This window comes from Arachis hypogaea, chromosome 14 (assembly GCF_003086295.3).
Source record: "Arachis hypogaea cultivar Tifrunner chromosome 14, arahy.Tifrunner.gnm2.J5K5, whole genome shotgun sequence".
NCBI lineage: Eukaryota > Viridiplantae > Streptophyta > Magnoliopsida > Fabales > Fabaceae > Arachis > Arachis hypogaea.
In genome coordinates, this window is record NC_092049.1 from 136,552,286 (window position 1) to 136,577,864 (window position 25,579).

The 25,579-nt window shown below is 35.9% G+C and overlaps 1 protein-coding gene across 8 annotated transcripts in view; it reads left to right on the forward strand.

The window, feature by feature from the left end:
- Positions 1-1,348: 1,348 nt before the first annotated feature.
- Positions 1,349-25,579, forward strand: part of LOC112744451 (uncharacterized) — a 30,155-nt gene continuing 5,924 nt past the window's right edge. The window contains exons 1-4 of one of the 8 annotated variants that reach the window (XM_025794082.2): positions 1,349-1,995; positions 2,070-2,188; positions 2,307-2,444; positions 3,918-4,126. In XM_025794082.2, the coding sequence (XP_025649867.1) occupies positions 1,502-1,995; positions 2,070-2,188; positions 2,307-2,444; positions 3,918-3,952 (786 nt within the window). In that variant the 5' untranslated portion in view covers positions 1,349-1,501 and the 3' untranslated portion in view covers positions 3,953-4,126. Of the gene's footprint in view, positions 1,996-2,069; positions 2,207-2,281; positions 2,445-3,917; positions 4,127-15,206; positions 15,504-25,579 lie in introns of those variants that run through there. The other 7 variants (XM_025794081.3, XM_025794080.3, XR_003172790.3 and 4 more) reach the window with 7 other exon arrangements.

The window sequence follows — 25,579 nt, forward strand, 5'->3', positions numbered from 1 at the left end:
AAATTAATTAATTATTAATATAAATTATTGTGGTTTTGTTTAATTTTTGGCTGGTAAGCTTTTGGTTCCATATTCTTTTCCAATATTTAAAATAACTTCGATATTTATTTAGTGAGATCTAAAATATTAAAACTTTTAGTATATAATTAATAATATTTTGATAAAATTATTTATATAAAACAATTTCACCAAAAAAATTGAATTTGAAAATAAAAAATCTAAAAATACATATGTGAAAATAATTTTGTAACAATTTAATTATTTTTATTATTTTATTTGAAATTTTTTTATTAAGGTGTAAAAAATAAGATTAAAATGAGTAGGATTAAGAAATATTAAAAATTTAATATTATAAAAAAAATTTATATAAGAACTAATTTAATCAATTTTAAAAATTTTAGGGATGAAAATGACTTACATATGTATTTTTAGGGATTAATTTGATTATAAATAAATTTATGACATATCAAATGACACGTGGCATGCCAGATGTGACTGATCTAACACGTCAACTAATCATCTTATGACATATAACATTAACTTACCATGTCATCATGCCACGTGATATTTAACATAACACGTCATAATCTAACTAACAGAAGGATTAATTTAATTTATGTTTTATCTTTCAGGGGCTAATTTAACTAAAAAATTATTTGAAGATTAATTTAAAAAATAAATAATCTTTCAAGAACGGTTAACCCCTTATTTCAAACCTTATCTTATCGAGAAGAATAGCCTTTCTTTAGTTATCCTCCACAAGCATCTCTCTCTTTTCTCTGCTTTCTATTTCATATATATATGTAGTATAGTTCTTTCACTATATTTTTGTCACTATTTTTGGGTGCAATTTTTTGTTCTTATAAAAGTAACTTTTTTAAGTATACATAAGAGCAGGTGTAAGACTCAGAATTTTCTAAAAATCTTATTATGAGCCAATTTCAATTTATTTATTTATTAAAGATTTTAATTTTAAAAATTATTTTATTAAAGCTAATTAAATCAAATTTTAATAATTAAATTAAAAATTTTATCTATACAATTATTGGGTAATTTTCATATTTAAATTATAAAATTTAAAATTCGTAAAATAATAAGAATTTACATGATTTGATTTAAATAATTGTGATTTTAGAAATTAATACTTTAATTTTTATGAGTAATGAAAATTAATTATATTATCTATAGTGATCGAATTAGAATTATTTATTTAAAAATAATTTGTAAATTGATAGTTAATTAGTATTTTTAATAAATATTAGTGTTGAATTAAAATAGGTTTTTAATTATCCTATTACTCTTAATTTTATAAAATTGTTATATTACTCATATAAATTTTATCCTAATTCTAAATTCCCAAATAAAACCCTAATTGAGGCAACAATCCCTAATTCTTTCTAACCTACCCTAACCACCCTTGTTTCCCCTTTCTAACAACATATACGGCAGCAGCAGTAGGAGGCAAAAAAGAAAGAAAGAAAGAAAGAAAATGAATGAATGAATGAATGAAAGAAAGAAGGAAACAGGAAAGGGAAGAACGGAGAGGGTGAGAAAAGGGGAAGAGGGAGAGGGAGACTGTGACTGGCGCCGCCGCCGCCTCGCCCAGCTGCCATGCTTCTCGTCGTCGCCGCCGAAGGGGAGAGGGAGAGAGAGCGCCGTCGAACAGAACACGAGAAGGGAGAGGATCTGTGTTCTGTTGTTGACGTCGCACCACTGCCACGCCGCCGTGCTGTGCGAAGTCACCGCCGTCGCCTCGAGCCTCGCCGTCGCCTCGAGCCTCGCCGTCGTCGTCCTCGGCCCGAACCCTTGCCGCCGCGACTGTGGTTGCCAGAAACGGTGTTGTGGCCATCAGAACTGCTTGGAGATTGCTGCTGCTTCTTCTATCTCTGTTCAGATCCACTGCCGTCGCCGGGAAGACTCTGCCGTTGCCCTCGCCGGAGCTCCACACCGCCGCCACTGCCACCAGAAACCGCCACTGAGGCCTAAGTCTGTTTGGTAAACTCTAATCTTGCCTCAGATCTTCTTTTCTGTTAAGTTGGTTCTACTGTGAGTTGTTACTGGTTATACAGTCACCGCTGCTGCTTGTATGGCTACGCCGTGGTGGTTATAGCTGCCGTCACAGTCACCGCCCGAATGCCCTGGAATTTCTATTTTCTTGCCCCAATTCAAGTCCAGTGTCTCTATCCTGGTTTAACCTTTTTCCCTGGTTCTGTTTCACTTTTACACGCTAACCTGCCTTGGTTTCATTTATCTGTTTGTTCTGGTTTTAATTCCATTTCAGTTTCGGTGTTGTCTTGAACTTTCAGTGTTGTTCCTGCATTTGATTTCATCAAATTCGAATCCTGCTGCAACCATTGTCATTACCGTAGGAAAATTGACGCTGCTGCAAATTAGGAAGAAAAGGGGATTGTCGCGTTTAAATTCCACGAGTTTGGCTAATCGAGGTAGGGGCGTTTTCATTAAACTCATTTTTATTCTTAAGAGTTGTTATAAATTGATATTTAAGCAAATAAATATTTTTAGCCATTATGGAGTCTTATGAATTGAACTGAATTGCCTTGAATGAATGTGATTGCTTGTTTATCAAGTATAATTTGAGAATGAGAAAATGATTTGATGTTAGAGTTAATTTGGGTTTGAAAAATGGCTTGAGATTTGTGAATGACTCGGATTTGAAACTGTTGAAAAGGATTTGAGTAAATGTTGGTTGGCTTTGTTGGAAATGAATTGAGATCTGGAAAGGATTATAATATTAGAAATAAGCTTGATTTGTTGAAAAATGAGTTTAAATTGAAAATGGGCTGAGATATTGAAATTGGTCTGATTTTAAAATTGAATTGAAAGGAGTTTGAGAAATGGTTTTGTTGGGACCCGAAAAGGGTGGCAGAATCCGAATTTTAGAGGAGATGCTGCCGAAATTTTATAAAATTAGAAGTTTCATTTGAAGTAATTATTTTAAAAAGGTTTAGTTTTAAGCATTATGTGGTTTAAGATTACTTTATTTATCAAAAAAAGAATTATGTTTTGGATTGAGATTGTTGATTAACGGAAAGAAGGATGATGAGGATTGATTTGAAATATGATTTTTGAATGAATTTGGAAATGGGATATGGATTGACGAATGATGATGATATTGAGAATGGCTTAGATATTGATGAATGATGAATGAATTATTTATATGGCTTATGAATTTGAAATATCTGAGATACGAGGTTCCCTGGATTAAGTGCCGTGGCTTGCCACCACGTGTACCAGGTTGAAAACTCGATACTCTGTTGATCCTACGACGTAAGTGTGACCGGGCACTATATAAATTCCCGGGAATGTTACCCCCATTGAGCAATATTGATTATTTGAGAAAAAGCTATGCATAGACTCTTGGAGATGCACGTCGGGGGACAGTCTAAGGACAATTCAGACTTGTCGGGTTGGTTGGATAACCGACAGATGAGCCTCATCAGCCATAGGACAGGCATGCATCATATGCATTTGTATGCTTTACTTGGGTTTGAACTTGTTTTGGTTTGCCTAATTGCTAAACTGTTCTTAACTGCTACTTTAACTATTTGCTGTAACTGCTACCTACTTGTGCTTTCCTTGTCTGTCTTGCCTGTGTTTGTTCTGGCGTGCTACATTTGAGAATGAATTTTGGTGCTGAATTAATGATTGTGTTGTTTGATTGCCTGGTTGGCTTCTGATTGAGATTTTCTTATAAGAAAGAAAAGGTTCCGAATTTCTGAAAGATTAAACATTGTTTCTTTGAAAAGGTTTTGGACGATTACCTATTGGTTTTTAAAAGATTCATAAGGCAATGATAATCACTGAGCTTGAAAACAGTTTTTTTATTGAATATCTTCTTATGACAACTTTGAAACTCCGTGGTGAGACCATGTGGTTAGGTTCTCACCCCCCTACAGCTTTACCTTTTCAGGAACCGGTTGAAGCATTATGAAGAGTTATACTGCGCTTTGTTTATATGTTGTATTAATTAGATTATTTTCTTCCCTCGTCTCTATTATTACAAGTTTGTAAGAGGGATAGGAGTTGTATGTTTTATATGTATACTATATTATGAGATATTATGTAAGGAGTATTGTATATAAATCTATGCCTACTTGTAGTTTTTTTTAGATAAAGTATTTATTTTCGGTTTTCAAAGAAATCAGTGATACGATGTCGAGTCAGAGGCTCCTATTGTAATATTTAGTATATAAAGTAGTCGTAATACTTTTTGCTATCAGAGTGGCGCAGCCGGAAGCGTGATATTCTGGTAGTGAGGGTGTTACATTTTGGTATCAGAGCAGTTCATCCTAATTAGAGCCTTGGGAATGGACTGACTATGCTTCATTGCATATGCTGAGAGTTTGTCATATTGTAGGTCTTGTTCAGTTAACAAGAATTAAAGTTTTATGAACATGACTGTCTATTGATTAATGCTGTTAGCTTATCGTTGCATAACTGCTGATGTTAAGTCTGGCCAACTTAATGTTAATGGTTATGTCTACGAAGAAGTTAATGGGTTATCATAGATAAAGTAGGATTGATAAGTGATGCAATTCATGGGCTTTGGGAGCGTTAGAAATTAATTTTGAAGTTAATTCCGTTTTGGCGTATAATCCTTTAATCGTGCTTGGTGTTATCTCCTTCTCTATCAATTGCATTGGAATTCCTTATTCATTATTTCCTTCGTGAAATGTGATTGATTTAACTGCCAACCTTATCTTACCATTCATACATTGCCTTTGCTTGGTTTGTATTCGGTTGTTGCTTGAAACTTGAGGTATTTATTCTTATTACTGTTAATAGCCATCTTTATAAATTCTGTACTCCTTGAATTGATCTTGGATTTATTCTGGTGCCACAAATGATTCGCAGATCTCTGGAAACATTAGTGATTGATTTTAGCTACCCTCACTTGTGAGCCTTGTATTTCTTTCTAACTGGATGGTGTCAATTTATGTGCTGTGAATCGTACTATTGTATCTGACGTATCATTTATTTCTCTTTTCTTCATTTTGGAATCACTTGCTTGACTACATCTTGAAAAGCAATTTGAATTTTCTTACGCATAATCTAGTTGATCGGTTTTTAGTTTTCTCTTTTGGTTCTTATAATGTGGTCATCGATTTTGAATTCTTTTACATGAGCTAGAAAAACCCTTGAATTGACTCGAACCTGCATCGTTTATTTAATCCTCTCGAAAATTTTGTTTCAGACCTTTCTAAAGAAGTTTTAATTTGATTTGTTTTCTGTTTTAATATATTCCTGTAAGTTTGCTTGAATCTTTTGAAATATCTCTCTTAAGAAGTACATGCACAGCCCTTTAATTTTAAGCGGTTTTGAACTCTGAGAGTTACTGTCATAGTAAACTAATTATGCGGTTTAATCCTTCCGCTCTATGTTTTGCATTTCATTTGTATCTTGTCCTGTTGTGATACTTTGTGTCTTATAGCATTCTTTTTTAATTTTTACTTAGGATCTTTTAAAAGAATTTCACTTTTGTTTTTCTCTATTCGATTATGCCCACAACTATTCTTTGAAAATCTCAACAAGATTGTCCTTACTTTTGCATGTACTTTCTTATGTGGATGTTGAAAGCTTTTATGTGATTTGAATATAACTTAAATTCTTCCAACCATACTACAGTCTTTAATGCAAATTCTACTTGATTGTATACTTGAGTATCTTCTAAGATTTTGCATTTTCCCTAGTTAAAATTAAGAAGTTTTTTATACCTTATTTTGACTTAAACTTGTCTTGACATAATGCAACACTTATGTTTCTAAAATTTCTTTTGAAAAACGTTTGTTTCATATCTTCTTTTAAAAAGGTGAAATGATTTTCTTAGTTCTATCCATTGTGAATGGATGTCCTAATTAAGTGTGTTTCATGTCATCCTCTTAACATCTTGTAAACATTGTCTTGAATCATGTTATCTTCTCTTTTGCGAACTTTGTATGTCCTTTATTTGGCCTAAACTTGTTTCGGCTGGATATGTTAGCTTTTCTTATGGTTCCTATTGAAGTTCTTTGGTTTAGACCTCCTAAGAAAGATGTAAATTGACTCTCCTTCTGGAACATTTCATTGTTATTGTGCATTCCTGTTAATTTACGATTCTATTTATCCTTTCGACTTCATGCGAACGCTGTCCTTGTCATTTGATTTGCTCTTCCTAGGTGTTATATCCCTCTAAGTAAACTCGAGTTCTTCGGTGACTCCTAGACATGGGTAACAATAGGTTAGTTTGCTAGTACACAGCTTGTTAACGTAGGAGGTGAATTAGAAAATGTTGCAGGTTATGGCGTTTGATTTTGCACTGATGTGTTTGAGCACGTGTCAGGTTGCTAAGTTTTCGAACTAAGATCGATTGTTTAGGTCGCCGCTTAATAATGAATGAGTTTAAAACCTTGATTGAGTTTGTTGGAAGTCAAAGATAACGGTTGAACGTGGATACAGATGAGAATTTAAAAGGAATGGAAGTTAAGAAATTTTCATGTAAGATAAAGTGTGTGTACGAAAATTTTTACCTCGGATTTCTCTTTTCTAAATAGAGTTTGACTTCTATCTGTGGTATAACTTTTTATACACGTTTGTTTGAATATGAACCTCGAGAATTTTTGAACAAGCATTTGACTTTCTCCCAATTTTTTTTATTACCTTTGGTTGAGTTGTGTACCTAACTATCTTTCTAAAATATTTAAGAAAATATTTTTGCTTTTAATCCAACCGGTGTCTACTTCGTTTTATAAATTCTACATAATCTGTTTTAACATGAAATTGTATAAAAATAATGCCATATTTATACTTTTATTATTTCTTTTACAAAGTGTTTGATGCATACTTTTCCTTTGAAAATGTGAAATAATTTTTGAAATGTTTTTCATTCTCTATGAGCAATTCATTCGAAAGTATTCTTAATTCTACTCGAGACTTATGAGCCTTGTCTTTGGTCTTAGATATTCTTTTTTCTGTAAACCTCATATTCCTTGACTCGACTTAATTTTGCTTTAAACTACTACACTACTTTTCCTTTTGATATTCTATCGGATTTTGTTGATTCGGGAATCATTCTTATGTATTCCTGATTACTTGTGATTTTAACAATCCTTTCAAACCCTGGCGGATTTTGTCGCTTATTTTTTTTCCAAGGTCTTGTATTCTTTTGAATAAACTCAATGATTGCCTTAGAATCACGTATGACTTTTAAGGGTAGCAAATGAAACTTTAAAAATGCTATTCATAGACATGAAAGATGAATTGGTAAGCGTGCAACGTTATGAGGAGTATAGCAGTTTGTTCGTCGTAAAAGTTTACGGATGTTAGGATTGTGGCGGGTTTTGGAGTTGTGAAATGATTGATGGAATTGGGGGGCTGAAGTTCTAAAATGGGTAAGAGATCTATGAGCGAGCGTTATATCTGTTGTTTTGTACCAGCCTATTCTATAGTCCTTTTTGCCACACAAGCTACCGTTTTGTTTTGTAAACACCTATCTTGATTTGCACCCTATTTTGTTTCCGCAAGTTTTTGTAAAGTTTTGAACATTTATATATGCATACTAAGATTTTATACTTCTCTATTAAGTGTTTAAAAAGTAGAGTGCAAAGACTATGTATTACTTTAAATTTTCGAGGACGAAAATTTTTATAAGGTGGATAGGATGTAAGGCTCAGAATTTTCTAAAAATCTTATTATGAGCCAATTTCAATTTATTTATTCATTAAAGGTTTTAATTTCGAAAATTATTTTATTAAAGCTAACTAAATCAAGTTTTGATAATTAAATTAGAAATTTTATCTATATAATTATTAGGTAATTTTCATATTTAAATTATAAAGTTTAGGATTCGTAAAATAATAAGAATTTACATGGTTTGATTTAAATAATTGTGATTTTAGAAATTAATACTTTAATTTTTATGAGTAATGAAAATTAATTATATTATCTATAGTGATCGAATTAGAATTATTTATTTGAAAATAATTTGTAAATTGATAGTTAATTAGTATTTTTAATAAATATTAATGTTGGATTAAAATAGGTTTTTAATTATTCTATTACTCTTAATTTTATAAAATTGTTATATTACTCATATAAATTTTACTCTAATTCTAAATTCCCAAATAAAATCCTAATTGAGGCAACAATCCCTAATTCTTTCTAACCTACCCTAACCACCCTTGTTTCCCCTTTCTAACAACATATACGGCAGCAGTAGTAGGAGGCAAAAAAGAAAGAAAGAAAGAAAGAAAAATAATGAATGAAAGAAAGAAGGAAACAGGAAAGGGAAGAACGGAGAGGGTGAGAAAAGGGGAAGAGGGAATCAGATTTATCAAAATATATATAATTATAAATTTTTTTCACAATTTTATTTTTAATATAATAGTTACATAAAAGAAATATAACAATATCAATAATATATTATAAAATTAAAAAATACCAATAATTTATAGTGTGTTTAGTTAAAAATTATCACATATCTTATTAATTAAAATTAATTCTTTAAAAATTTTAAAAAATTTAAAAATTAATTATAAATTATTATTTGAGAGACGCAATAATTATTATTTAGAATATAAGATATAAGATATCTTTATAAATTTTTTAACACGTAAATTTAGAAGAAAAATGAATATTTTTTATAAAAAAAGAATATCTAAAGTACATAATGTGATTACCAAAATATAACTATGTAAGTCATTATTAATATAATAATATAAATGTTAAATATGTTAATATAAAAAAATAATTTTTTTTAAATAAATATAAAAATTATTATATAAAAACTAATTTAAAATGTACAAAAATCTGAGAGTATAATATTAAATTAATTAAGTAAAAGATATTAATGAATTAAATAATTAAATATAAATTTATTACATAATAAAAAATAATATATATAAAATTACTAAATTATATAATATATATTTTTTATTTTTTAAACACATATCTTATATATAAATATAATTTCTTAAATTTTGGGGTTATCAAAACCACTACTCACCATTCTCTAGGTCTGTTCCTGTTGTTCCTGCGTAAGAGGAAAAGTAGCTGCTGAACCGAAAGCATAAATACTATTGCTAACAAGGAAAATAATATTTGTATATCTTATTATTTAATGGTATAGATATTAAGTGAAGTCTAAAGTGACTTATTATAGCAGCTGCGGTAGTTATAAACTTTACCAGTAACTAAAACCTATTGCTAAAGTTAAAAACTTAATATCACACTTCTTTATATTTTTTGTGGTACCTTTTACGAGTTTAAACCCATTTTGGTTCTTGAGATTGGAAGGTTGTACTAATTTAGTTCCTGATTTTTTAATTGTTACAATTTAATTCTCGAGATTTAAAAAAGTACACTAATATAATCTCTCGTGCAGAAACGGTTCCAAGTGCATTGGTGTGGGGGCAAGTGCTCCCACTACAATTTGAAATTTTTTTTAGTAGTATATCATAATAATATTTATTTGTCCCTATTAAATTATTAAATTTGATCCTATAATAATTTTTTACTCAACTTTTGGTACTTAATCGTCAATTTAAAAATTTTATATTAGATATTTGTTAGAATGATCAATTCTCATATTTAAACGAAATTAGTGTTTTTTTTAAAAATCAACTCAAAAGAATATTATTTATCTTCTTTTCAAATTAGTTTTAATTTTTGCGTAGCAACTATATTAATTGAAAGAACTTTTTTAACTATGAATATCAATAAGAGTCGGCTTCTAATTGTGTTGGGAAGTGAATTTTTAAATAATTGTTTAGTAATATATTTGGAAAGAGAAAAATTTTGATGGTAGTATTAAGAAAAAAATTACTTAATTTTTTAAAAATATAAAACCTAAAAGAATAGAATTTTAAATTATATATTATTATTTAAATGACTATTTTAGTGTTTTAATTTGTATATTAGATATTTTGAAGGCTAATCATATTTTACAATAACAAAATATAATCATAACAATAATTATGTTATATGTACATAAAAAATAATTATCTGTATAAAATATATATTAAAATATAAAATATACATTAAAAATAAGTTAAACAATACATATATTTATATACAGATATATAGTAGTTAATAGATAATTTAATATTTAATTTTTTATATACACATATTATTTTTATTATAAAAATTATTATCATGTTATATAAATTTTGCCCCCACTACCAAAATTTTCTAGATCCGTCACTGCCCTCGTGTATCTTCCGTCGCTGGAATTCAACACTGTTAGTGGCGTAGCTCAAGTCTTGTCACGCTAGACATATTAAAATGACGTGGTATGCGTTTTGGCGCTAAAGAAGGCACTAAATGACGTCGTTTGAGGGTTTGAACAATACTAAAATGTTATATCCCTCCCTTTTGATATTGTTCAAACCCTTAAATGACATCATTTAGTGCTCTTTTAGCGTAAAAACGGGTACAATGTCGTTTTAATATGTCTAATATGGTAAGACTTGAGCTATCTCTCTAACGACGTTGAAGAGGGACTACATTGGTGCAATTTTTTGAATTTGGAGGACCAAAGTGTAGCAATTGAAAAGTCAGGGACCAAATCAGTGCAACTCGCCAATTTCGGGACCAAAATAGGGTTTAACTCCACCTTTTACCTTTAATTTTTAAATTAATTTTTTTAATATTAAAAATGTATTACTTTAATTTTAGCAATAAAAATAACATTAATACTTGTTCAAAATTACAAGAATTAGGCCGTTTTTGAGTCATATATCAACGTTCCAATAAAAAACATACAACTCGAGATGCTTTTACTATGAATACCATTTTTTCTAGCTTGCAATGACCTATAAAGCGAAAAAAATCATTGATAATAATTAGTGAAAACTAAACTCTCTTTGCAATCATTTTTACCATTTCGTTGAACGATCATTTAATTATGAATCAATCAATATGATGCACTAAGGTTTTTCTTAATGTAGACTAAAGTCTAACTCTTAACTTCAACTCTATTTTATTCAAAAGGGAAAAAATATATACATATAGCTATCTTGTATTTGTGTTTGAGTATCCAAACGCGACCTATATGAATTAAATTCTCAATATAAAACATAATTGAGAGGAATGCAGAAAAACGAAGAACACATTATACGAGATAAGTCTCAATGTAGTCTCTGAAGTTGCACTCGAGCCTCATAGTAGTCCCTGAACTTAAAAGTTCCTCAAAGTCATCCCCGAACTTGCACTCCGGGACTCAAAGTTGTCCTTCCGGCAATTTCTGGACACCTGGCGCAACCGGAAAGCTGAGCTGGCAGCCTTCGTGACACGTGGGCTTTACAACGGCTAGCTGATGTGGCAGAGTAAAGTCTCCCGTATCAATTTGGTCCCTCAGTTGAAGTTAAAACCCTAATCCCCAAATTTGAAGGCCACAATGCTCACTCTATTCTCTTCTCCTCGGTTCTGTGTTCTTATCTTCTCCATCTTTGAAGCCCGACGTGTAATACCCAGTCTAACCAAAATTTAGTAAATAATAAGTTAAATAGGAGCGAATATGGTTGGAAGATTTGGCAATTGGAATTTGATAATTTAAATATGATATTTGGATTCAGTGAATTTTTCCGAGTCGGAAAATATAGTTTTCTGCGTAAAAGTGCGCAGTGGAATTTTGACCGGCAGTACCGGCTGAGATCTGTCTGGTACTACAACTGAGGAAATTGATTACGGGTAAATAAGATTAAGAAATGAGGAATTATAATTAGGGAAGGTAGAAATATTTAAAGTGCGATTTAGAGCGCTAATCTTAAAGGTTTTGGCCCAAAATTGGGCCAATGGGCAAAAATAAGTGAACCGGGCCTAAGTGGGCCCAAGACCCAACATATATAAACATTAGTTGTGAGCATTTCAGCTCATTTTACCCTAAAAAGAAGGGTTGGGGCGCTGATTTGAGAAGAGAGAAGAGAAGAGAGAAAACCTAACTCTCTTTGATCTTCAAACCACCATAACTTGAGCTACGGAGCTCCGATTGACGAGCCGTTTGCGGCCACGCGTTTCTCTTCTCATCCTCTACAATTCTATCTAAGTTTGGTGGTGAGTATTTCATTCATCTCTGCCCAGTTTTCGAAATTCCCCACTGTTACACGTTTTTGGGTAGTTAGTGTTGAAATCTTGTGATTTTGGGTGTTTAGGGATACTCCAACATGGATTCTAAGTAAGTTCTATCCCTACTTCATATGGGCTGAGGTAAGAAGTGCTCAAACCCTTGTGATTTATCATTTTTATGAGCCCCAGGTTGATGTATGTATGTGACATTGGTTATATTAGTGTATTTGGTGATGTTGGTGCACAATTGGGAGATTGGTATTGCTTGAGGAGCTTTGGTAAGGCTTGGAGCTAAGGTTGGTGAAGAATTCCAAAGAAGAGGCTCAATTGGTTTGGCTACAAGAGGTACGGTTTAAGTTTCATTTAAATACCGTGTGTTGTGATGAGAATTCCTAGGCTAGATGCCCCTAGGATTAAGTTTGGATTGTGTAAATGGTTGGTGCTAATATGCATAGTTGATATGTAATGTGAATTAATGATTGGGTTGAGAATTGTGTGACCTTGTATGCTTGGTGTATTGAGAATTTGATGTACTGGGTAATGAGTATTGATTTGTGGTTTATGCATTTAAATTGTGAAAATTGGGCCGGAGGCCGTGAATTTTGGGCCGGAGGCCGGAAAGAGGTAAGAAAGGTAAGTCGATGTGTGCATTGTATGATGACACAAGTGATTGGATGAATTTCAGATAATGAATATATGAATGATTAGGTTGGTTATTGAATAATAAGGTTTGAGAAGTTGAAGTGTGGAATTTGGTAATTTTGGGTGAAATTATGTAGACGAGGTATGTTTGGTTCGGTTGAGATATATTATGTGATCATATATGTGATTATGATTATTGATGCCTTGATGGTATGATGATGCATTAGAGATATGTATGTTGTGATATATGCTTGGGGAATGATTAAGGTTGATTTGTGGGTGAAATCACGTGATAGTGAGTATGATATTGATTACGTATAATGATGGTTGATTGGAAATGGTATTATTGGAAATTGGGATGAGGAAGGATGTATGACATGATATTGTGTTTGTCCTTTAGCCATTTGATTGAGAAGTGTTAAAATGGTTAGATGTGGTTTTGGGGATTTTTGGTAAAGTGTCAATGTGTGAGTTGAGGATGGCTTGATGTGGATTTTGGTACATTTTGATTGATTTCAAAAAGAGTTGAAATTGGCATGTTTTGGTTGATTTTGAAAAGAGTTGAAAATGGCTTGTTTTGAAAATGGCACCTAGTGGTTTTGTATGAAAACATGGTTTTTGGGCATACTTTGACGGGACATAACTTGGACTACGGATCTCTGTTTTGTACCAAATCTGTTTAGAAATGAAATTGGATCCGGGATGTCCATGCCGTTTGAAGAACGGGTGAAAAATGATTTAAAATGAGAAAGTTATGTCCGTCGGAAGATTGGGGGTTGAATCTGTAAATTCTGCAGCTTTTAACTTAGAAAATTTTTAGCAGAATGACCCTCCACGCATAGGCGTACTTTGCGCGTACGCGTCGTTCTTCAAGAAGGCACTATCCACGCGTGCGCGTGGTGTGCGCGGGCGCGTCGATGCGCTGCACCAAATGCCCAGCTATTTTTCTGAAAGTTGTAACAGAGTTGTGCCAGTTTTGTGCCTGGGACGCAAGACCACCCACGCGTACGCGTGGCTGACGCTTGCGCGTCGTTTGGCTATTTTTCAACCCGCGCGTCCGCGCGTATGACGCTTGCGCGTTGATGAGTTTTGTGGCCATCCACGCGTGCGCGTGGAGTGCGCGTACGCGTGGCCCTGTTTTCATGCCAAAGTTGATTTTTAAGTTTTAAAAGCCAAATCTCATACTTCTAAGCCTCCGATCTCACCTCTTATGTATTAAATCATTCTGATATGCCTAGCAATGAGCTAGGGGATGTGGTAACTTGCGAGTGAAGCAAGGGGAAAAGTTATGATCAATGATGATCAAAGATGATTATATGAGATATGGAGGATGACGGTGGAAGTACCGTGTATGCCATGAACCGGAGGGCTAAATGGCCCGTTCTTGATTGGGCCATGATCCGGATGGCTGAGTTATTGCCGGGTTACGGCAAAGCCATTATTGTTTATGGCTGAGTATAAATGCATATATGATTAATGAATGAATATGTTAAATGGATAATAATGAAAAAATATTGAAATGTGATGTGCGACCCCGGGTAGTAGGCAGTGGCGTTGTCCACTTGCTCCGGGTATGAGACGGGAAAGGAGGATTATGATAAACGAGTTTAATCGTGGGGTTTTGAATAAATGTGTATTTGTGATACCTGGGTAGTAGCAAGGGTCGTGGTTCGTCCCGCTTGCTCCGGGTCATTGTCTGAGGACTGATAATAATGAAGGGTGATTATGAATAAATGTTTATTTGTGATACTTGGGTAGTAGCAAGGGTTGTGGTTCGTCCCACTTGCTCCAAGTTAATATTTGAGATTTGGTAACAATGAATGTTGATAATATGAATTGAGATTGAATGAATATATGTTTGAGATGCCTGGGCAGTAGCAAGGGTTGTGGTTCGTCCCACTTGCTCCGGGCCAATGCTTGAGATACCTGGGTAGTAGCAAGGGTTGTGGTTCGTCCCACTTGCTCCAGGTCAGAGATTGCGATGCCTGGGTAGTAGCGACAGTAGTGGTGAATCCACTCGCTCCAGGTTGAGCTTTTAGACACCCGCCTGGGTAGTAGCCGCAGTAGTGATTATTTCACTGGCTCTGGGCTGAGCGGGCAGTAGCAAGGGGTGTTTGTACAACTGAGAGGCCCCTCATGCTGGTGTCGGTGGGTGTGAGGGCTGTTCTTGATGGGATGAATTGATGATGTGATTGCATGATAATGTATTGATATAGAACTGCTGAGGCAGAACAACTGGTGATGGTTTTGCTTATGATTCTGAGTCTGATTCGTGGAAGAGTCAGCGAGTTGGGAAACATGTGAAACATGAATTGAATTTAGCACTCCCTTATGATAGTTGCCTATTCATGGATTAGCGAGAACCTAGGATGAATAATTGGTGAAGAAGTTTAGGATGCTTAGTGAGTTTTTGTTGCAGTACATTGAATTTATTTGGCACTTTTACCGTACTGGGAACCCATGGGCCCGGGGTTCTCATTCCGTATATATCTCTTGTTTTTCAGATACAGGTCCAGATGCTCAGAAGTGAGTTGTGGGTCGTCTGAGAGACGGCGAAGATCTTTATTTCCTCTACTTTGTGTTTTGATTAGAATCTCTCCACCTTTGTTTTGGAAAGTTTATATTATGTATTGAACTCTTTGAATTTGCCTATAGAGGCTCTCATGTTTCCTTCGGGAGAGATTAGGATATACTGTTGTCAACTAATTTCATAATGTACTCTAGCCGACCTAAATTTCGCGGGTCGCGACTAGTAGCTATTTACTTATGTTATATATATCTATCTGTTATCTATCTCTTAATCTCCTCTACGCCTTGTCCGTATATCGTTTTCGGATTCACGGTTTATCTTTTGTTGTCAAAACGTGAGAGATACGTCTTCGCGATTTTATTTCTACTCTTTTCAGGCTTCTCGATTAATACTCCTTTCGAAATTACCTATATTTATTTATTAAAAATCCACCTGAGAGTCGTACCACCGTAATATCATTGACTTATGACTCGAGCATAAGGATTTGAATATTAGGGTGTTACATTATGGTATCAGAGCAGTTCATCCTCGTGAGCCTGAGGGATGGAATTGCTTATGCTTCAATGCATACTCTGAGTCTGTGCCTGTGCTAGTTAGGGTATCTAATCGATACATCTAGCATGAAGTCCATGAGTGTACCTTTGGTACTTTGAAGCACTATACTTCTGATATTGAGACTGATCAACTTGATATCGATTGTTTGGTGTGTATAGGAACCAGATGGCACCTCGTAGACCCGGTCGGGGATGTGAAAGAGATCGTACTAACACGCAGGAACCGGAAATCAACCCGAATAACCCGGTAAATCTTATGGCGGCATTGGAGAATATGGCTGCTGCTATGCAGGCCACTACGGAGGCTCTTGGGCAACAGATGAACAATAATGGCAATGGCGGAAGGGAAGCTCAGGGTCCTATGACACTGGCAACCTTCTTAAAGGTTAATCCACCTAAGTTCAAGGGAACCACCAATCCGACTGAAGCTGATAGTTGGTTTCAGGCCATGGAGCGAGCACTGCAAGCGCAGTTGGTGCCTGAAGAGCAGCGTGTTGAATTCGCTACCTATCTACTCACGGGGGAAGCATCGCATTGGTGGCAAGGGGCTCGACATCTCCTGCAACAGGGGAATGATCATATCATTTGGGATGCCTTCCAAGTGGAATTCTATAAGAAGTACTTTCCGAATTCTACCAGGACAGCCAAGGAATTGGAGTTACTGTAGCTAAAGCAAGGTGCTATGTCCATATCTGAGTATACAGACAAATTTGAGGAGCTATTCAGGTTTTCCCGCATGTGTCAAGGAGCTCCGGGAGACTTCGAGGAATGGAAATGCATTAAGTATGAAGGAGGGCTCCGGAGCGACATCTTAAGTTCAGTGGGACCAATGGAGATCCGAACTTTTTCAGAGTTAGTGAATAAGAGCAGAATTGCTGAAGAGTGTGTGAAAAGGAGGGTTGCAGAGAAGGGAAGTAATAGAGAGCACAACCAAGGATTCGCACCAAGGGGTCGAGAGTTTAAGGAGAGAGGATACGTACAATACTTTCCCCAAGGACAGAATAACTTTGCGACGAGTAAGGAGTCCCAAAGGAATGGTAAGGGAAAACGGGCAGCGGCTGCTTCTGATGTTTCAAGCTGTCAGAGATGTGGAACTCATCACCCAAATAGGCCGTGCCGATTGGGGTTAGGTGTATGTTACAAGTGCGGGTTACCAGGGCATGTATCAAGAAATTGCCAACAAGGAGAGAGTCAGGATGCGGGCCGATTACGACAGTAAGATTGAGGTAATTACCTTAATACAAATGGATAAATGCCTGTGATGTAAATGACTTTCTGTTGAGAATGATGTGTTGTGTTTGTTATGTAGTTGGTTGATTTCTGGATTTTTGGTGAAATGGATTGAACTCATGAATTTTAGTTCCTTTGATTTAAATAGATAAGGGATGGTCCTAAATGATGGATTTGGAAACGTTAATTCGAATTGTCGGTCAAGTTAAGTGGTGGTTTAGTACTTGAGGAAATAAGTGATGGAACTAATACTTGACGAGAAATCAAGGTGGCATAGCGGAAGCTTGCTAAAGCGTTAGCATAATATGGTAATAATAAGGAAAAGTAGAGCATGATTGGAAATGCTTTATGCTTTGAGTACTTAAAATTTTAGTGAGCTTATGCAGATAATGATTCTAGGTAATTGGAATTAATTGTGGCTGTGAGCCTTGATGGTTCTGAAACGGATGAGGAAATTATCATTGATGCATAATTGGATTTAGATGATGAGAGAGTGCGAGTTGTCGTGTTTGAGAGATGAGTACCATGATGTTTGGTCATAGTGACCTTGGAATTAGATTGAGATTTATAATGATTGGTTTTGAAAGACGAATGTGAAAGCCACTAAATTGAAATACAGATGCAGTACTGAGATTGGTTTGAGGGAGCCCGTGACGGGTGGTAAACTCCAATTTTTGGGGAGGTACTGTTGAAAATTTTTCTCCAAAAAATTTGAAAGAGTGCTGGTTATGGTTTTGAGGATAATTTTTTTATATGAGTAACTTTAACGAAAGAGATGTGTCTCGAATGCTTTTATAGATTATTAAAGGAAAGCGGATTCTCATGATTTTTGTTAAATTGTTATTTCAAACTCATTTGCTTTCTAGAAATGAAAGGGGTTTTTGATTGATGAGTCAGAGACTTTATAACAGCAAGTCATGTAGAAATTCGAAGGTTTGAGAATAAGAAAGTAAGTTTGGAGGTTATGCTTGGAGTTGAGCTGTGATTAGTGGTAATTGGCTTGGCAAAGGGAGAGGATAGTGATGGATGGAATTTTCGAGGGCGAAAATTTCTGTTAGGGGGGTAGAATGTAATACCCGGTCTAACCAAAATTTAGTAAATAATAAGTTAAATAGGAGCGAATATGGTTGGAAGATTTGGCAATTGGAATTTGATAATTTAAATATGATATTTGGATTCAGTGAATTTTTCCGAGTCGGAAAATATAGTTTTCTGCGTAAAAGTGCGCAGTGGAATTTTGACCGGCAGTACCGGCTGAGATCTGTCTGGTACTACAACTGAGGAAATTGATTACGGGTAAATAAGATTAAGAAATGAGGAATTATAATTAGGGAAGGTAGAAATATTTAAAGTGCGATTTAGAGCGCTAATCTTAAAGGTTTTGGCCCAAAATTGGGCCAATGGGCAAAAATAAGTGAACCGGGCCTAAGTGGGCCCAAGACCCAACATATATAAACATTAGTTGTGAGCATTTCAGCTCATTTTACCCTAAAAAGAAGGGTTGGGGCGCTGATTTGAGAAGAGAGAAGAGAAGAGAGAAAACCTAACTCTCTTTGATCTTCAAACCACCATAACTTGAGCTACGGAGCTCCGATTTGCGAGCCGTTTGCGGCCACGCGTTGCTCTTCTCATCCTCTACAATTCTATCTAAGTTTGGTGGTGAGTATTTCATTCATCTCTGCCCAGTTTTCGAAATTCCCCACTGTTACACGTTTTTGGGTAGTTAGTGTTGAAATCTTGTGATTTTGGGTGTTTAGGGATACTCCAACATGGATTCTAAGTAGGTTCTATCCCTACTTCATATGGGCTGAGGTAAGAAGTGCTCAAACCCTTGTGATTTGTCATTTTTATGAGCCCCAGGTTGATGTATGTATGTGACATTGGTTATATTAGTGTATTTGGTGATGTTGGTGCACAATTGGGAGATTGGTATTGCTTGAGGAGCTTTGGTAAGGCTTGGAGCTAAGGTTGGTGAAGAATTCCAAAGAAGAGGCTCAATTGGTTTGGCTACAAGAGGTACGGTTTAAGTTTCATTTAAATACCGTGTGTTGTGATGAGAATTCCTAGGCTAGATGCCCCTAGGATTAAGTTTGGATTGTGTAAATGGTTGGTGCTAATATGCATAGTTGATATGTAATGTGAATTAATGATTGGGTTGAGAATTGTGTGACCTTGTATGCTTGGTGTATTGAGAATTTGATGTACTGGGTAATGAGTATTGATTTGTGGTTTATGCATTTAAATTGTGAAAATTGGGCCGGAGGCCGGAAAGAGGTAAGAAAGGTAAGTCGATGTGTGCATTGTATGATGACACAAGTGATTGGATGAATTTCAGATAATGAATATATGAATGATTAGGTTGGTTATTGAATAATAAGGTTTGAGAAGTTGAAGTGTGGAATTTGGTAATTTTGGGTGAAATTATGTAGATGAGGTATGTTTGGTTCGGTTGAGATATATTATGTGATCATATATGTGATTATGATTATTGATGCCTTGATGGTATGATGATGCATTAGAGATATGTATGTTGTGATATATGCTTGGGGAATGATTAAGGTTGATTTGTGGGTGAAATCACGTGATAGTGAGTATGATATTGATTACGTATAATGATGGTTGATTGGAAATGGTATTATTGGAAATTGGGATGAGGAAGGATGTATGACATGATATTGTGTTTGTCCTTTAGCCATTTGATTGAGAAGTGTTAAAATGGTTAGATGTGGTTTTGGGAATTTTTGGTAAAGTGTCAATGTGTGAGTTGAGGATGGCTTGATGTGGATTTTGGTACATTTTGATTGATTTCAAAAAGGGTTGAAATTGGCATGTTTTGGTTGATTTTGAAAAGAGTTGAAAATGGCTTGTTTTGAAAATGGCACCTAGTGGTTTTGTATGAAAACATGGTTTTTGGGCATACTTTGATGGGACATAACTTGGACTACGGATCTCTGTTTTGTACCAAATCTGTTTAGAAATGAAATTGGATCCGGGATGTCCATGCCGTTTGAAGAACGGGTGAAAAATGATTTAAAATGAGAAAGTTATGTCCGTCGGAAGATTGGGGGTTGAATCTGTAAATTCTGCAGCTTTTAACTTAGAAAATTTTTAGCAGAATGACCCTCCACGCATAGGCGCACTTGGCGCGTACGCGTCGTTCTTCAAGAAGGCACTATCCACGCGTGCGCGTGGTGTGCGCGGGCGCGTCGATGCGCTGCACCAAATGCCCAGCTATTTTTCCGAAAGTTGTAACAGAGTTGTGCCAGTTTTGTGCCTGGGGCGCAAGACCACCCACGCGTACGCGTGGCTGACGCTTGCGCGTCGTTTGGCTATTTTTCAACCCGCGCATCCTCGCGTATGACGCTTGCGCGTTGATGAGTTTTGTGGCCATCCACGCGTGCGCGTGGAGTGCGCGTACGCGTGGCCCTGTTTTCATGCCAAAGTTGATTTTTGAGTTTTAAAAGCCAAATCTCATACTTCTAAGCCTCCGATCTCACCTCTTATGTATTAAATCATTCTGATATGCCTAGCAATGAGCTAGGGGATGTGGTAACTTGCGAGTGAAGCAAGGGGAAAAGTTATGATCAATGATGATCAAAGATGATTATATGAGATATGGAGGATGACGGTGGAAGTACCGTGTATGCCATGAACCGGAGGGCTAAATGGCCCGTTCTTGATTGGGCCATGATCCGGATGGCTGAGTTATTGCCGGGTTACGGCAAAGCCATTATTGTTTATGGCTGAGTATAAATGCATATATGATTAATGAATGAATATGTTAAATGGATAATAATGAAAAAATATTGAAATGTGATGTGCGACCCCGGGTAGTAGGCAGTGGCGTTGTCCACTTGCTCCGGGTATGAGACGGGAAAGGAGGATTATGATAAACGAGTTTAATCGTGGGGTTTTGAATAAATGTGTATTTGTGATACCTGGGTAGTAGCAAGGGTCGTGGTTCGTCCCGCTTGCTCCGGGTCATTGTCTGAGGACTGATAATAATGAAGGGTGATTATGAATAAATGTTTATTTGTGATACTTGGGTAGTAGCAAGGGTTGTGGTTCGTCCCACTTGCTCCAAGTTAATATTTGAGATTTGGTAACAATGAATGTTGATAATATGAATTGAGATTGAATGAATATATGTTTGAGATGCCTGGGCAGTAGCAAGGGTTGTGGTTCGTCCCACTTGCTCCGGGCCAATGCTTGAGATACCTGGGTAGTAGCAAGGGTTGTGGTTCGTCCCACTTGCTCCAGGTCAGAGATTGCGATGCCTGGGTAGTAGCGACAGTAGTGGTGAATCCACTCGCTCCAGGTTGAGCTTTTAGACACCCGCCTGGGTAGTAGCCGCAGTAGTGATTATTTCACTGACTCTGGGCTGAGCGGGCAGTAGCAAGGGGGTTGTAGCTCAAACCTACTTGCTCCGCAAGGGGTGTTTCTGTCTAATGGTTAGCTACCAGGACATGTCGGGTTGGCTATATAACCGACAGATGATATCATCAGCCATAGGGCAGGCATTCATCATTTGCATATGTTTGAATTGTTTGGGTTTGCCATTTGTCTTGGATTTCTACATCATATATGCCATGTTACCTGACTATATGCTACTTGTTCTACTTGTATCATGTTTGTGTATTACCTGCCTGTATTGCTTGTGTTTGTACAACTGAGAGGCCCCTCATGCTGGTGTCGGTGGGTGTGAGGGCTGTTCTTGATGGGATGAATTGATGATGTGATTGCATGATAATGTATTGATATAGAACTGCTGAGGCAGAACAACTGGTGATGGTTTTGCTTATGATTCTGAGTCTGATTCGTGGAAGAGTCAGCGAGTTGGGAAACATGTGAAACATGAATTGAATTTAGCACTCCCTTATGATAGTTGCCTATTCATGGATTAGCGAGAACCTAGGATGAATAATTGGTGAAGAAGTTTAGGATGCTTAGTGAGTTTTTGTTGCAGTACATTGAATTTATTTGGCACTTTTACCGTACTGGGAACCCATGGGCCCGGGGTTCTCATTTCGTATATATCTCTTGTTTTTCAGATACAGGTCCAGATGCTCAGAAGTGAGTTGTGGGTCGTCTGAGAGACGGCGAAGATCTTTATTTCCTCTACTTTGTGTTTTGATTAGAATCTCTCCACCTTTGTTTTGGAAAGTTTATATTATGTATTGAACTCTTTGAATTTGCCTATAGAGGCTCTCATGTTTCCTTCGGGAGAGATTAGGATTTACTGTTGTCAACTAATTTCATAATGTACTCTAGCCGACCTAAACTTCGCGGGTCGCGACTAGTAGCTATTTACTTATGTTATATATATCTATCTGTTATCTATCTCTTAATCTCCTCTACGCCTTGTCCGTATATCGTTTTCGGCTTCACGGTTTATCTTTTGTTGTCGAAACGTGAGAGATACGTCTTCGCGATTTTATTTCTACTCTTTTCAGGCTTCTCGATTAATACTCCTTTCGAAATTACCTATATTTATTTATTAAAAATCCACCTGAGAGTCGTACCACCGTAATATCATTGACTTATGACTCGAGCATAAGGATTTGAATATTAGGGTGTTACACGACGATTATGGCAGCCTCGAGCTATGGCATAAGTACATAGATATCACACAATTGTGGCATAGGATTTACCCAATTGTTATGAAACTAGGCAGTGTATATTGGATAGAAATAGTGCCACGATACAAAAATTATGTAATCATGTAGCAGAGGAATTTCGATGAACAAAGCTGAAAACCACTCGGGCAATTTATTTATTTTTCCACTGTAACTCTTAAAAGGGTGCCTAATGATGTTAGTATATGGCATTGCGTTAAACATAGATCTTGTGGAAACCATGCTTTTCACAGAATATAGAATGTAAAGCCTTTCAACGGAGCAAAGTTAGCTTTTGTATCTTCAATATCTATCTGCCTACATATCTTCATTTCCAGAATGAAGAAGTGCCATTTACAACTATATGTAATCATACCTAGTCAGAGCCGTCCAACAAGACCCAATGCTAATGTACTCAGTTGCTTCTAACTGGTATTAGAAACTGATGAATGTCTGTGGAAGTGAATATCAGCTACATGAATGAAACCCTCTGCTTTAGAACAAACAGTAGCTCAAAGGGAGAATAGTATAATCTTATGATGACCAAAACAAAGAGCATCAGAAGCACTAGAAGTATGGAAATACAACGCATCACCTTAGATATTCACTTACACACAGTTACTCAATATTTGTGCACTATTCAACAGTAACTGCCCTATGATAGTTACTCAGTTTCAGATCAACTCCGATCTCGCTGGGAAATGGTCACAGCAAATTTATACCTTCTTTGCACCACCTTAGATAAATAAACATTTACACTCAACAGAACCAGAAAACAATCCCAAATATGCCACAGGGATAGTTTACATATTAACACACAAAAGGTAACATGACTTTGTTTTTCTTGTTCATCAAGGACTCTTATACATCAACATCACATTGGAGATCACTAGCTAATCCTAACTTAAAAAATGTCTTGAATGCAATGCGGATGACGAAAAATGTGAGGATAAGTAAGAAACAAAAATGATATCCATTGTAAGTAAATACAAGCTAAAGATTTCATCCATCTGGTGACCTTTAAGGATCTGATTTAACCGTTTGTATGATTTAAACAGAACTTAATAATACACAAATGGCTTGATCAGGACAACCCATCAAATTGCTCTTTCGAAGTAAGGGCATGAGAACATCAGTAAAATTCAGACAGTTTCTCACCAATAATTTTTTCCATTAAACAAATCTTCAAAACATAGCAACAAGTACGACCATCAATTTGATTAAAGAATCAAGTAAACTTCTACAATTAAGAAACAAAACCAGCACAAATCAACAGTAATCAGAATAAAAACGAGGAAAAGGAAAATTGATGAAAGTTTCAATGAGCTGCACTGCAGAAGACTGAGAAATAACATCAGGTATCATTTCTGATTTGAATTTTTCCTTTTTTTTCCCCACCGTAACAAACCTAGTAACTGATCAAACCTTAGCACAGAGCCCAAAACAGAGGCGTTCATAGCCATAGATTACATTCGAAAGAAACGGCCTGAACTTTGGTGAATGTTAAATTAACAACAACATCAAAACACAGAGAAAGCACATATTTTTTTTATTTTCGGCTTACCTGTGTCAGCGAAACTAGCCTTCCCAACTCTGGGTATGAAGGAGATGACAACAGTGATGCTCCAGGGCCTGAGTTTTCGACTGAAATCAGTGCGGTTAATGCAATCGCACATGCGCCATTGGTGACTGTCTTGGAGAAGAAGAAACCTCACTCTCTGTTGTGTTTGTTTTGTGTTTTGAGAGGAGGGAGGAAGGAGGAAGGAGGAAGGAGGCTTTCAGCATGAAACGACGTCGTTTCATCTCATTTTGGCGCCACAGCCAAAACAGTGTCGTTTCAGTAAGGCCCACGCGTCACGAAGGCTGCCAGCTCAGCTTTCCGGTTGCGCCAGGTGTCCAAAAATTGCCGGAAGGACAACTTTGAGTCCCGGAGTGCAAGTTTGTGGATGACTTTGAGAAACTTTTAAGTTTAGGGACTACTATGAGGCTCGAGTGCAACTTCAGAAACTACATTGAGGCTTATCTCCACATTATACGGTTCTTTTAATAATTATTGCAAGAAGACTAGTGGCTTCTGTGCTGTTTAGGGAATTGGTTGAAAAGAACTCAAACAATGCATGTGGAGATGAACTTGATGAGGAAGTCACAAAGGATCAACAACAAAACATAGCCAGTGATGATGAACTGCGTGGGATCTTCTGTGATGGCAGTGACAGCATTTTGTTCTTCTATGATCCAAACAAATACGCCTTAGAACTGCAAGAAAGCGACCTCTACTCATTTCTTTGAACAGAGATGTGTAGTTTTATTGACAATAATGTAAAATATGATGGGACATATCAATTTTGTTCTATGCATGTTTCCATATCTCAATAGCTTCAAATTTTACAAGGGATGTTAATCATAATTGCTAAAAGAAATTTAAAAGCATTGTTGACAAGAGTATATGACTATGCAATAATTCACAGTTAATAAGATCCTATTTGTAGTCATATGTGAACCATCAACATATATATAACGGATTAATTGCAGGAATCAATATACCAATTACTTCAACATATCTAATTGTAGTTAATTGTGCATTCTTAAAATCATCTGATGCAAACTTCTTTTGCAATCAAAAGAACCAGAATTCTACAGATTCCTTTCCATACTATGCTAAACTTCACATGCTTCACCCAAAAAACATGTTTATTGTTAGAAACAAGGGCAGACGAAACTTCTGGAAAGAAACGCAAACGGAACTGCCAGAAAGAAACATAAACTGAACTGCCACAAGGAAACACAGACGAAACGCAGACGGAACTGCCACGAGAAAATGCGGACGAAACTGGCGAAAGAGAGCGAAAACTATATGATTTCTTCATGAGAATAGGTAAGCAGCGGATGACAATGGTGTTTGATCATTCGACTCGAAAAAAAACACAAAATAGAGAAAATAGGCTAGT